This window comes from Zootoca vivipara, chromosome 7 (genome assembly GCF_963506605.1).
Source record: "Zootoca vivipara chromosome 7, rZooViv1.1, whole genome shotgun sequence".
NCBI classification, from domain to species: domain Eukaryota; kingdom Metazoa; phylum Chordata; class Lepidosauria; order Squamata; family Lacertidae; genus Zootoca; species Zootoca vivipara.
This window is the reverse complement of record NC_083282.1, coordinates 87,804,249-87,818,241: the sequence shown is the minus strand read 5'-3', so window position 1 is coordinate 87,818,241 and position 13,993 is coordinate 87,804,249. Positions and strand designations below refer to the sequence as shown.

Genomic DNA, 13,993 nt, shown 5'->3' with positions numbered 1-13,993 from the left:
TTTAAAACATTAGCAAACCATTTCGCCCTTTTCCTGCTAAGGGAACGGATGTTCTTACACGGACGTAAGAGGCTGTAAAATCAATGTGAGGCAGTGTGAAAACTGATGCAGTGAACTAAGCTGCACATGGTGGTTTTGTTAAGTATAATCGTTTAATGCACATTGAAATGGAAAATAACTCTATAATGTGTCTGCATATATACTGCGAAGCAAGGCATGGAAATTTCCACAGAAGCTGCAGAGAGCCTAACAGGATAATCATTAAGTGGGGCTGTATCTCTGCTGGCTATACATATCCTTTGTTTTCCAGATGCTGAAGAGAACCGAAGGGTGCTAATCTCTCTCCAGTAAAACAGCCACAGGCTAAATGGAGGCTGTTTGAGGAGAGATATAGCTTTGATTTTTTTAGCTCAGGATGCAAGATGCTAGTAATCTAAAAGGTTTATACAGTACCAGGGGTGGTCAACTCCCAAGAGACTGTGATCTACTCACAGAGTTAAAAACTGGCAGTGATCTACCCCATTTTGGGGGGTTCAGGTCAAAATTGCTGAGCTTCTTTTTGGGAGAAGGAAGGCCTGTTTTTTAGAGGTCCAGGTCAAAGTTGCTGAGCGTTTTTTAGGAGAGCCAAAGTTGGTGAGCTTCTTTGGGGAGATCTACCAGTGATCTACCACAGACGTCCAGTGATTTACCGGTGGATCACGATCTACTTGTTGGACATGCCTGGTTTATACCTATGCTGGGATCAGTATAAAGAAATAGGCAACTGTCCGAATGTAACGTTTATTGTTTCAAGTTGTTTGGAGTTAAAGTTCTGCAAGTAAAGTTTTTGAACCATATTTTTGGACTGGATAATTTTTATTTCAAAGAAGAGTCCATTTCTATTCATCCAACAGCTTCCATAGGCACAATATTAATAACCTCAATAGGTTTCTCATCCTACGGTGCACAGGTGATGCTGCTGTGACTGCCCATAACTGCCCATCAGGAAGACCAAAGCGACTTATCCTTTGAGCCCAGTAGGACAAACATCCACCATCTATTAACTGATCATCTGAGGACCTTCCTGCCCTTGCTACATTTGAACATATTTCTTACAATTGTCAATATTGTTCAGCTGTCTGTCAGGACATTTGGGTGGCTTATATCGACTTGTAGGTTTTAACTGAGATGGATATATTGATGGTTCTTGTATTTTTATTAGGAGCCGAGGTTTTCTTTCTGCGTTTTTGCTTCTTTCTTTTGTTAAAATTTGCTATAAAAATAAAGAAATGTCGGCAATTGCATATGTTAGCTGTTTAATGGAGAGGACAAACTCTGAACAATGACGCATGCACAGTTCCTTATTCAGCTACAAAACAACAACACGTGTGGTATGTCCCGTCCCGTCCCCCCGAAATGATCCAGGAAGACAGAACATCAGTTCACATCATGATGTTCACAACATTAACAATGGAGACAAAAGGCAATACTGTGAAGTATTGGCACAATAACTTCACAGCTTTCCACAGCAATGGCACAAGATTTGTTAACAAAATGGTATTTTGCACCTTTTACGAGCTGGTCCAAATCCTTGCTGATTCCAATGGAAATAATATTCCTAATGACTTCACCACCCCAGTAACTAACTGTGGCCAAATGTACCCATCTGTTGGCTTCAGCTAATTTTCAGGCCCAGCAAACATAGAGTTGGAAATTGAACACTGGACCAGATTTAGCATCTCTTCTCTCGGATACTCTTGGACACGCAAAGCTTCTTTGTGCCATGTAGTCTGGTACTATCTGCTTTGGCTTCCCATTTTCCAGCTCCTTTAAACAGGAGATGCTGGGACCACCTGGATCAGGGTCAGCAAGGTTTACCTTGCCTGGGCCGGTTCACTCCAGTGGATATCCCTCCATGGGGCAGATTGTGCGCCCCCCCCATTTCCGGCATCTGCATCTCCGCAGACGCAATTTCCGGTGCCACAAAACCAAGTCCCCATGCCACGCTGATTTAGCACAGCTCACGGGGACTCACCAAGTGGGTGGCTCAATTCGGGGGCCGGTTAAATGACTCCTGTGGGCCGCTTGTGGCCCATGGGCCTTAGGTTGCCAACCCCTGACCTGGATGCAAAAGGTGTGCTCTGCCCCTTAGCTATGCCCTTATTCCTGCGACTTCAGAAAAAGCAGCACCAAGGATCCCCGTCGACATTGCACTACACAGCAATGTGCGTGATGCACAACGTACTTCATACTTATATGCAAGAGATATATAATTGTAGATTCACTCACGGCTGGTCCAGCTGGTCCCGCAGGTCCTATGGCGCCCTGCCAGATCGAAACATTAAAATTAGCGCTGCATTGAATTTGGGTTCCACTGTGAAAGTTGCCATTTAGGGACAGATGTCAAAATGACCACAGAAACCCTGTGTTCTGCTCTTTCGTGAACACCTCTTTGCAGTCATTTTATTTCATTTTTATTTGTTTGTTTTTGCATTTATATGCCACCTTTATGGTCCAAGGAGCTCCCCCCCCCTGCCATTTCATCTGCAAAACAACCCTGCAAGGCAGGTTGGGCTGAGAGGTGGTGACTGGCCCAAGCTCACCCAGTGAGTTTCAGGGCTGAGTGGGGATCCTAACCCAGGTCTCTCCCAGGTCATAGTCCAACACTCTAACCATTATGTCACACTGCTGCTGCTGCTTTGGAAGGTGGGGAAGTGGGAATTCACGCCCACTGCCCAACCATCTGAGAAGGTGCTCCCAGCCTTGTCAAATGGTGCTGAGCACTGGTGGTCACAAAACCAGTTCTACCTTGTGCATAATTACACCTTAGCTGCCAAGTATCCCATTTTTCGCGGGAAACCCTCGGATTTTAATCCGTTTCCTGCTGTTCTCCCGAATGGAGAAAATCCCGGAAATCCACTGGATTTCCTACCTGCCAGGGAGCCTCCATTTTGGGTGCCGCTTTTCCCATGTGCGGGCACCGGAAATTGGGCAGAGCGGCACCGGAAGTTGCTTCTACACATGCCCGGCGGCCATCTTGTTGGTGGCCGCATGGTGGCAGCCATCACCAAGATGGCTGCCGGGCTTGCGGCCACCACCAAGATGGCCGCCGGGCATGCGGCCATCACCAAGATGGCCGCCAGGCATGCATAGAAGCGACTTCCAGTGCCTCTCTGCCCGATTTCCAGTGCCCACACATGGGAAGAGCGGCCCCGGAAGTTGCTTCTACGCAACTTCTGGTGCCGCGCCGCTGCTGATCCCGCATTTTTCAGCGGGAGACTTGGCAGGTACGAATTACACACAAGTGGTTGGTGCAGAAAGAGACTCATGTCACCTTGCACACCTGAATGCACACCCCAGCTCAGTGTGAATGGCTGTACCTCTGGATGCCAGCATTGCCCATTTGCACTAGATTGCTTTGAACTAATTGTGCAAAAAACAAACAAACCCCAACCTCTTCATGTTGATGCTGCTGGATGTATAGAGATGCAGGCATAGATCAATTGCAGGAAATGATAAATTACATATATATTTGCCCTCCCCTCCTTTTCAACTCAGTAATAAGAAGTGGTCAGGCTTGCTAAAAAACAGAAAACAGAAAAATCAGTTCCACCCATTGGCCTACTGAAAAACCTTTCTGACCGATGTCACAAATTCACACCAGGCAGAGTTGTAACTCTCCTCGTTTGCTTTACACCAAGGCAGAGGGTTATCTCTCTTTTAGTTTTCCAATATAACCCCAATACAGTGGTACCTCGGTTTCCAAACATAATCCGTTCTGGAAGACCGTTCCGAGTTCCAAAATGTTTGGAAATGGAAAACTCAATACAGAAGCAGCGTGGCATGTTCGACTTCCGAGGTGCTTTCGAAAACCGAAGCATTTACTTTTGGGTTTACGGTGTTCGTAAACTGACATGTTCGTCAACGGAGACGTTCAAAAACTGAGGTGCCACTGTAATTGCCAAATTATAATACAGTGGTGCCTCTACTTACGAATAACTCTACTTACGAATGTTTCTACTTACGAACGGAGCTCCATCCGCCATCTTGGATGCGGTTTAGGTAGGATTTTTTCTAGATAGGGTTGCTTCTACTTACGAATTTTTTCTCCCAATGCATTCCTATGGGATTCGACTTACAAATTTTTAGACTTACAAATGTGCGTTCGGAATGTATTAAATTCGTAAGTAGAGGTACCACTGTAGTAACAATTAATTCCAAAATTATCAAAATTATCAAAATGTCAATCATCTTCCAATTAATGCATTTTAGTTATAGTGGCTCCCTGCATGGTGGACTGGGTGCATTTCCGATCTTATATCACTGCATTCCATGATCTTAATTAATAATAGTTATATTTCAGTTATAATAATAATCCCTTAGTCAACAGCTGCGTAATTAATGGCTTCCATCCGTGATGTTACAATATATAAATTTAGAAAGCTTCAAGTGAGGAACTCAAACTATTATCTTTATTCTGCCTTGCATGTGAAAACTGTCGTGTCCATGGAGGTCATGTGACTTGTGTGGTAGCACAACCCGGAAGACGCATGTCCCAGATTTGCGCTGGGGCATGTTGGAGGGTATGGTGGCACCATTCACGTTACAAGAAAGGAGATTCCGACTAAACATCAGGAAGAACTTTCTGACAGAGTTGTTCAGGATGTGGACTCTCCTTCTTTGGAGGTTTTTAAGCAGAGGTGGGAGGGCCATCTGTCATGGATGCTTTAGCTGAGATTCCTGCATTGCAGGGAGTCGGACTAGAATGACCCTTGCTTGAGTCTCTTCCAATTCTATGATTCTACCACAGAGATATCGACATTTGAGAAAGCTTGGCATTTGAAAAACAGCAGGTCCTCAGTTCTTAGCTAAATGGGGACCATTAGTCCACACTAACTACCAGACGTCCTCCAGGATAAGACTGGAGGGAGTTGTGAATATTGTGAATATTGTGCATAGTTTTTTTTGGGGGGGGGGACCCCACTAAACCCTATAAATTAATAAATGACAGGAATTCGATTATTTAGGGTGTGAAGGGAAAACACACGCTGCAGGGGAATTCTTGGGCTAGCCTATGAAAAACGACCTGGGCAAGTTAGGGCCATAAAGAAACAACACAAGGCCACTGAGAGCAAAGCAAAACAACTGTCCTCCCCCCCTTGCCCTGAGCTGCGAACAGAGACTGGGGGGTTGGACGACTGCCGGGGCAACTGGGTGTGAGGTGAAAGGAAAAGAGAGTTTTTAGAGGGGTGTTCTGGGAAGAAGGCGGGGGGGGGAGAAGAAAGACTGGGATCCATCTTGGGCAGGCTGGCTGAGGGCTGGCTGCACCGATGTAGGGGACAAGCCCCTCTTGAAACGACCGTGCTGTAAGACAGGGGCGTACCCAGGATCAAAACTGGGGGGGGGCAAGAGAGGGGAAGAGAGAGAGAAGGAAGGAGGGAGGGAGGAAAGAGAGAGAAGGAAGGAAGGAAGGAAGGGGGGGAGAGAGAGAGAAGGGAGGGAGGGAGAGAGAGAGAGAGAAAAAGGAAGAAAGAGGGGGGAAGGAAGGATGGAAGAAAGGATAGAGCTCCTGTCCGCCCCGCCCCCCCCCAGCTCAGGCTGCTCCTCCCCCCTCCCACGTTCCTGTCGCCTACCCCTTTCCCACCATTGCTATGATATTGACAAGCATGTCTCTGAACCCTGTTTGAAGATGTAAGTGCCTTTAAGTAGGGACTTGTCACAGCAACATAAGGAGAGCATACCTGCCAAGTCTCCTGCAGAAAAATACGGGATCCGCAGCAGCAGCGGCACCGGAAGTTGTCCGGCGGCCTTCTTGGGGGTGGCTGCATGGCAGTGGCCATCTTAGGGGTGGCCATGTGGCCACCTCCAAGATGGCTGCCGCCATGTGGCCACCCCTAAGATGGCCGGCGGGGATGCGTAGAAGCTATTTCCGGCGCCAGCGATGGCCATTTTCTGGTGCCCATAGATGGGCAAACCGGCACCAGAAAAATGGCTGCCGGCAGGAGCAGATTTAAGGGAGATTTACAGGAGAGGAGCTCAAACGGGAGACCGCCGGGAAATGGTAAGGAAAAACGGGGGTTTCCCGGGGAATACGGGGTACTTGGCAGCTATGAAGGAGAGACAGATGGATCAGGCGAATGGCTCATCTAGTCCAGCATCCTGTTCTCACAGTGGAAAATCAGGTGCCTGTGGGAGGCCCGCAAGCAGGATTCGAACACAAGAGCATTCCCCTTTTCTCCGGCTTCCAGTAACTGGTACTGAGAAACATTGCTGGCTATGACTGTGGAGGCAGAACAGAGATATCCCGTCGAAAGCTCTCTCCTCTACGAATTTGCCTTAAAAAGGGGGACTTGGTTTATGAAAACATCTGAAAAGCTGTTGCTTGATTTGCAGTTCAAAAGGAAGGGCACCCTGGCATTCTGCATACCACACCAAAGCAGATTAGTAGGGTTTTTCCCCCTGTTAAATTTAAAGACAACCCTCTAATCAGATGGACAGCTTCTGAGAGCTCAAAGCCATAATTAATTCCATTTCCACCCCCTTAAGATCAGGCTGTAATCCCATCAAGATCAACTTTGTTTACAAATGCCAGCTTAGTTATATATTTTTAAAAGCTCAGTTATTCACATTTTTTTGTTCCTGGACTACTTCCCGACAGATCCTAAACTAGTCTTTTACAGTGCTGGCTGCTTGGGAGGAAAGAGTGCATTGTTGTCCTTCTTAATGACTAAAGAAATGATGAGTTCTCAGAGAAAGCTTGCTAATTCTTATGTCAAATCTGCTGCAGAACTCGCACAAATCCTGAGCTAAAATCCCTTAAAATACGGAAAGTAATTGACACACTGTTTAGCTGTATGTGCAGTGGGTAATAGCAAAGTTGGGGGACCTGTGGACCTCTTCAGATGTTGTTTAGCCTGGATAAAAGGAGACTGAGAGGAGAGATGATAGCCATCTTCGAATATCTAAAGGACTGTCACATAGAGGATGGAGCAAGCTTGTCTTCTCCTGCTTTGGAGGGTAGGACTCAAACCAATCGCTTCAAGTTGCAAGAAAGGAGATTCCGACTAAACATCAGGAAGAACTTTCTGACAAAATTAAAAAATTCCTTCCAGTAGCACCTTAGAGACCAACTAAGTTTGTCATGGGTATGAGCTTTCGTGTGCATGCACACTTCTTCAGATACACTGAAACAGAAGTCACCAGACCGTTATAAAACCATGGAGAGACCTGGTCTGAATAGAGACATTGGATTCTTATCTCATTATACATGATAAAGCCATCTCACCCCTTGCTTTTTCCTGTAAGACCAATCGCAGTCATTAACAGACACCAACAGGTTTACCACACCTATCAGCCAATCACCCATTCCCACCACCCTCTCACTATATATAAGGGTCTGGTGACTTCTGTTTCAGTGTATCTGAAGAAGTGTGCATGCACACAAAAGCTCATACCAATGACAAACTTAGTTGGTCTCTAAGGTGCTACTGGAAGGAATTTTTTAAATTTTGTTTCGACTACAGCAGACCAACACGGCTACAGTGGTACCTCAACAACCGAACGACTTGACTTCCGAAGGATTCGACTTCCAAAGTCGACAACCCCAGAAGTCTTTTCGCCGCGTGTGTTCTGCACCTGCGCAGAAGCACGAAAGCGCGCTTCGCGCATGTGCAGAACGGGCACTTCGAGAACCGAAGACTTCGACTTACGAAGATGGCCATGGAACGGATCGTCTTCGTAAGTCGAGGTACCACTGTACTTACCTGTAACTAGAACTTTCTGACAGTAAGAGCTGTTCAACCATGGAACCATCTCCCTTGGGAGGTTGTGGACCTCCTTCCTTGGAGGTTTCTAAGCAGAGGTTGGATGGCTGTCTGCCGTGGATGCTTTAGCTGAGATTCCTGCATTGCAGGGGGTTGGACTAGATCAGGGTTTCTCAAACTTGGATCTCCAGCTGGTTTCGGACCACAGTTCCCATCATCCCTGACTACAACATCTAGAGTTGTAGTCCAACAACAGCTGGAGACTTGAGTTCGGGAAACACTGGACTAGACTATTCTCAGGGTCCCTTCCAACTCTACGATTCTATTCTTTGATTCTAACTCACATCAACCCCAGCCAGCACAAACAATGGTCAGGGATGTGGGGACTTGCAGAATAACAACATCTAGAGGGCTGCACATTCCTCACCCCCATTCTAGACCAACTATCACAGGGGCAGGGGACCATTTTTAGCCTGAGGGCCGCATTCACTTCTGGGCAAACCATCTAAGAGCCACATGGCAGAGGTGTGTGGGGCCAGAGGCAGAATTGGGTGGAACAATTAATTGCCAATTCCACCTTTTCTGCAGAAGGAGAACCCAACAACACCTGGAAGACCACAGGTTTCCCTCCCCTGGCATGCAGATTAATTTTGCCATTCCACTTTGGTCAATGAGTTTGCTTTTGCCCCAATGGTCCTTCAAGTTTTTAAAAGTTCTTGTACTTACTCTGTCCCCTGGTGGCCCTACTGGTCCAGGTGGGCCATCAGATCCCGTTAAACCCTGACAAAGAAACAGCAGAGAAAATATTAACGTTTTCATTTATTAGATTTCTTACTCATCCTTCACCATGAAGTCCAGAGGCGGGATACAAAAACTGACAAAATTCAATATTAAAACCAGTCTTTAAAAATTATAGCCAAGAGAAAGAGTGGGATCCTTTTAAAAAGAAAAAGAAAAGAAGAGAATGACTATATTGAAGAACACAGAGAGAGATCTTCCCCCCATAATTTGAGCACCGGGATACTGCCTTGGCATGTCAGCAAAGCATGCTGGGAATCGCTCTCCCTAATGAGGAGGGCGCGGGAAGGAATATTCAATACTTACATCTACTCCTGGAAGACCAGGCAAGCCGGCATTCCCTGCTTTCCCAGGCTTCCCTGGTGCTCCTTTCGGCCCCTAAACCAGATTGAGAGGCAGGCACAGTTAATACAACAATCACAAAGATATAACAGGATAGCATGGCTTCAACGTTGACACTTTCTTAAAGCATGGACTCTGCAGCATATGTAAGCACAGAAATTCTTGGGAGTCTCAGAATTGGATCCATGCTTGACTCCCACCAGCAGGAAGGACCCCCTCAGCGGAATTCTACCCCTGCGGCCTGCCTAATGAGTTGCTAAGTATTTCTCAAGGCTGCGGGATGTGGAGAAAGAGAGACAGCTTTGTGCTCCCTAGACCAGGCATCCCCAAACTGCGGCCCTCCAGATGTTTTGGCCTACAACTCCCATGATCCCTAGCTAACAGGACCAGTGGTCGGGGAAGATGGGAATTGTAGTCCAAAACATCTGGAGGGCCAAAGTTTGGGGATGTCTGCCCTAGACATTTCTCTGCAGCCCCAGAAGCTAGAACAGCGGTTCTCAAAGGGTTCTGGTGTGCCACGTGGCCGGAGAGGGTGGCAAGTGTGGCAGGAAGATCCAAGGGCAATCGATATGCCAAGGGCGCTTCCCGGCCAAAGGAATGCACACGGCACATAGCTAAGTATTTATTGCCAAAGATAACACAGTTGCTTCTACAGTTCTGGGTATCAATGCACACCAATCCTGCGGCTAGGTCTGTGCTCTGTGGAGCAGTTGCAGCAACAGAGCCTTCCCAGGAGGAGGAGCTGTTCCCCATCCAGTATTTCCCAGCTACTGCCTTCTGAACTGTGCCCCTCTGCAAACCACTGTTCCAAATCTATACTGTCCTCCTGCTCCTGTGGCCTTCGTGGAAACTTGCTCTGCTCATCCCTTTTCAGTTCCCTCCTGGTTCTGGGAGACAGCGGTGCAGGAAAAGGTGGGGAAGCATCCAGCCCTTCACTTGCCTGACCTGCGTCTTCTTTCTCCTGCGCTCCGCCCTCCAGCTCTGAAGCTCCCCCTGTCTCTGAGTCCTGCCTCCTGGGTGGTACAGGTCCCCCACAAACCACTGCCCTCCTTTCGCGAGTCAGACTCCAGGCTTCCTTCTACTGCTGCACCCTTGTCAATGCCCTGGGCCAGTCCCTGACACAATATTATACTTTGGGAACGATCCGTGTTCTTATGCAGCTGCATTGTTCTATGCTTCCTATAAGTCCCTTGATCATATTCTAAAAAAAGTTCTGTGTTATAATTCAAACAGTGCTAGGATACCAGGCTTCAGGGAATCGGCTTCCTCCCTCCGTGGCAGTAGATAAGCAGAACAAAGGAAAAGGAGTCTTCTTACCAGTTAGAAACTTTAATAATCACAGCGAGAAATGGTGGTGCTCCCAATTAAGGATTACACCCCCTTCCGTCACTCCTATATCTATTAATCTGAGTGTATACCCTCTGTACCTTCTGTTCTGCAACTTTCTCAGCCTTGGGCTGAGTAGAGGAATGCTGTCCAAAGATTGTAAATCTCTTAACCCTCTCTCTCCCAGTGTTTCTTCTCCTAGCTGTTCCCCATCCAGTATTTCCCAGCTACTGCCTTCTGAACTGTGCCCCTCTGCAAACCACTGTTCCAATTCTATACTGTCCTCCTGCTCCTGGGAAGATTCAGGATCAGGGGGATGGGGAGGCTCCCACCACTCCTCCTCACTGCAGCCATCCTCAGCACAGTCCCTGACATAGGAGTTGTTTCTTTTCGTTTCCCAACAAATTTCTTATCAGTAAAAATAAAAATAAAAATGGTGTTGTACAAGCAAAGTTTTATTCTGTAAGTGTGGTCCAGGAGAAAAAGCTTGATAACCACTGAGCTAGAGGCTCTCAAGTTTTTCATCCCTACCTGTCCTTCTTTCAGAAATAAAAGTTACCAGAAGCTGCTTTTATTTCCCAGACAAGTGTGTTCCTTGGTCCTTTGCTGTCTCTACTCCTCCCATACCCTTTGCCCCTGAATCTGGTCTCTTTCTTGTACCACAGATGCTTCTGATCATTGCTTAGATCCATCTAGCTCTGTATTGTCTACACTGACTGGCAGCAACACTCCAGGGTTTCAGACTTGGGGGTCTCTCTCAACCCTACCTGGAGATGCTGGAGATTTGAACCTGGGACCTTCTGCATCAACATCATTACTATTATTAACTTTTGTTTTTTATTATCCATTATTATTATTATTATTATTAAAAATTTGCATACCACCCTTTGTCAAAAGACCATGGGGCAGTTTACAACAAAGAACACAAAGCACAATACGTAATGTGATATCTATGCAATATGAAAGATCCGAACAGTTACAGAAATAAAATGACAATAAGGAAAAATGCACGACAGAAGACAGCTTCTCATAAAATGCAGATTTTCACTGAAGCAAAAAAGAAAAAAAAGGGGGAGGAGAAAATGGGCAGTGGGGTATCTAAAATACAGTAACAGAGCACACATGCAGAATCTCCCATCTTATCTAAAGCAGCTCTTCATCCCAGCCACCCACACAGAGCATCTGCATGCAAAGTCTCTGATCAACCAGTGAGCGATGACCCTTGTTGGACTTCCCCAAGGACAACATTAAGTGATGTTAAATGAGCAAATACTTACTGGTGGACCAGGCAAACCGGGAGGACCAGGCTCTCCCTAAATAAAAAAGAAAGCAGAATTAAGAGTTAGGTTCCTACCTCCACCGGCAGCTGCCATATCCTTCCCCCATCCTTATCCTGCCCAATCCTTCCCCCATCCCACTAAAAGCACATGAAGATTTCCTGTAAGTTCGGATGCTTTAGTACTTGCTAGAACTTCACTGTCCGCTAAGATTTAGGAACTCCTAAAGCATCATTTGCTTTGATTGCCAAGGAAAGCAACGATACACCCAGGTTGCAGGTTTGATCCCTGTACGGGACAGCTGCATATTCCTGCGTAGAATCATAGAGTTGGAAGGGACCAAGAGGATCATCTAGTCCAACCCCCCGCGATGCAGGAATCTTTTGCCCACTGTGGGACTCGAACCCAAGACCCTGAGCTTCACAGTCTCTAAAGACTGCACTGAAGAGCAGGATTTCCATGGGGAAGTGGCAGGGCAAAGGCAAACCCACTTAGACTCGTGCTTCCTAGGCATGGGGCAGGCAAGCAGGGGAGCCCATCTCCATCTAGGCCAGTGGTGTCTACACTAACTGGCAGAAGCTCTCCTGGATTTCGGGCAGGGGACATTCCCAAGATGTTGGGGATTCAACCTGGGATCTACTGCACACAAAGCATGTCCTTCTACCAATAGGCTACAGTCTTTCCCCTGCCATCCCCAAAACCAAAACAAGTATGGAAGCAGCTCTAGCAAGCATGGTTAGTATCAACCTGGAGCAATGGTTCACGGAAGGACACAGTTTGGAAACTGACAGCTGGGCGAAGAGCAATCAAAGGGAGAGGAACGGGAAGAGAGAGAGCTGGTTGAATCTCTCTCACTAGAAAGCGTGCAGGGCGAGAGTCCTAGAGCCAGGCGTCTGGATAGGGTAGCCTCTCAGAAGGCTTAGTGGTGGAGGGATCACGTGGTGAGGAGACGGGAAGACGAAGTAACTAGAGGGAAGTGGGAGGATGAGAACCTGCATGATGAGAACGGACGCTTGATGTTTGTGCTGTGTTTAATAAACCTCTCTGTTGACAAGCTGGAACGTGTCCAGAAGAGGGCAACCGAAATGGTCAAAGGCCTGGAAACGATGCCTTATGAGGAACGGCTTAGGGAGCTGCGTATGTTTAGCCTGGAGAAGAGAAGGTTAAGGGGTGATATGATAGCCATGTTCAAATATATGAAAGGATGTCATATGGAGGAGGGAGAAAGATTGTTTTCTGCTGCTCCAGAGATGCGGACACGGAGCAATGGATTCAAACTTCAAGAAAGAAGATTCCACCTAAACATTAGGAAGACAGTAAGAGCTGTTTGACAGTGGAATTTGCTACCAAGGAGTGTGGTGGAGTCTCCTTCTTTGGAGGTCTTTAAGCAGAGGCTTGACAGGCATATGCCAGGAATGCTTTGATGGTGTTTCCTGCTTGGCAGGGGGTTGGATTGGATGGCCCTTGTGGTCTCTTCCAACTCTATGATTCTATGATTCTATGTTGCTGCCAAAAGACTGCTTTTGCTATGTGCTGTTATCTACAAAGAGGGGGGAAGGTAAGCCTTCCCTGGCAGCCTGACAATGGCCAGGGATAATGGGACTTGTGGTTCAGCTACACCTGGGGGACAAAGGGTTCCCCACCCCTGATGCCTTTGGTCCGGTCCTATGTCTAGAATAGAAGAGGATGGAGTCATCCAGCTGCAGGGGACCTGCTGAATTCATCCAGTCAAACTTATTGCCTGATGGATGCCTAGATTACTAAAATAGACTGCTGGAACTGCAGTTGAGTTAGGTGTTGGGTCATAGAGTTGGGACCCCAAGGGTCATCCAGTCCAACCCCATGCAATGCAGGAATCAAAGCATCCATGACAGATGGCCATCCAACCTGTGCTGAAAAATCTCCAATGGAGGAGATTCTGCAACCTCCAAGATCTTTCTGGATCTCAACAGTTGGCAAGATCATCAATGTGTGTGGTCGCCTGACTTCTCACCCTTAGATGGAAGCATTCTTAAACCTGTTCTTCCTTGACTGCTCACATATCATAAAGCAGGCATCCCCAAACTTCGGCCCTCCAGATGTTTTGGACTACAATTCCCATCATCCCTGACCACTGGTCCTGTTAGCTAGGGATCATGGGAGTTGTAGGCCAAAACATCTGGAGGGCCTCAGTTTGGGGATGCGTGTCATAAAGCAAAGGGAGCTGGGTGGGCGCGGGTTGGTTGCTCGGCTGGCATCCTTCTGTCTCGGAGGACAATGGAGGAGTACACATCAAAATGAGGCTACTCTGCAAGGTTTCAGGTTGCACCTAGGACTGCCAGCAAGGAGGAGCGTGCAAACGATCGGCCCCCTCATTTTTGAAAATATAAAAATCCATCTAATAGCCCAGGTCTGTCTTGACCCTTTGGCCAAACACAGGTTCCTTGGTAGGTGGATAATAGGAATGGGGGAAAACTAAGCTGTGTCCATATTAATAAAGCTGGAGATTAATTTTAGGTTAAAATAAGT

General features: G+C 47.0%; 2 protein-coding genes across 2 annotated transcripts in view; both read right to left on the bottom strand.

Annotated features, from left to right (window-relative positions):
* Positions 1–13,993, bottom strand: part of COL9A3 (collagen type IX alpha 3 chain) — a 62,335-nt gene that overhangs the window by 39,160 nt on the left and 9,182 nt on the right. The window contains exons 3-4 of the mRNA XM_060277496.1: positions 8,469–8,522; positions 2,269–2,304 (exon numbers count right to left, since the gene is read on the bottom strand). Coding sequence (XP_060133479.1) covers positions 2,269–2,304; positions 8,469–8,522 — 90 coding nt within the window. The remainder of the gene's footprint in view (positions 1–2,268; positions 2,305–8,468; positions 8,523–13,993) is intronic.
* Positions 8,228–13,993, bottom strand: part of OGFR (opioid growth factor receptor) — a 30,322-nt gene continuing 24,556 nt past the window's right edge. Inside the window, exons 10-12 of the transcript XR_009557960.1 lie at positions 11,486–11,521; positions 8,847–8,918; positions 8,228–8,522 (exon numbers count right to left, since the gene is read on the bottom strand). The gene's annotated coding sequence lies outside the window, so the exon portion shown is untranslated. The remainder of the gene's footprint in view (positions 8,523–8,846; positions 8,919–11,485; positions 11,522–13,993) is intronic.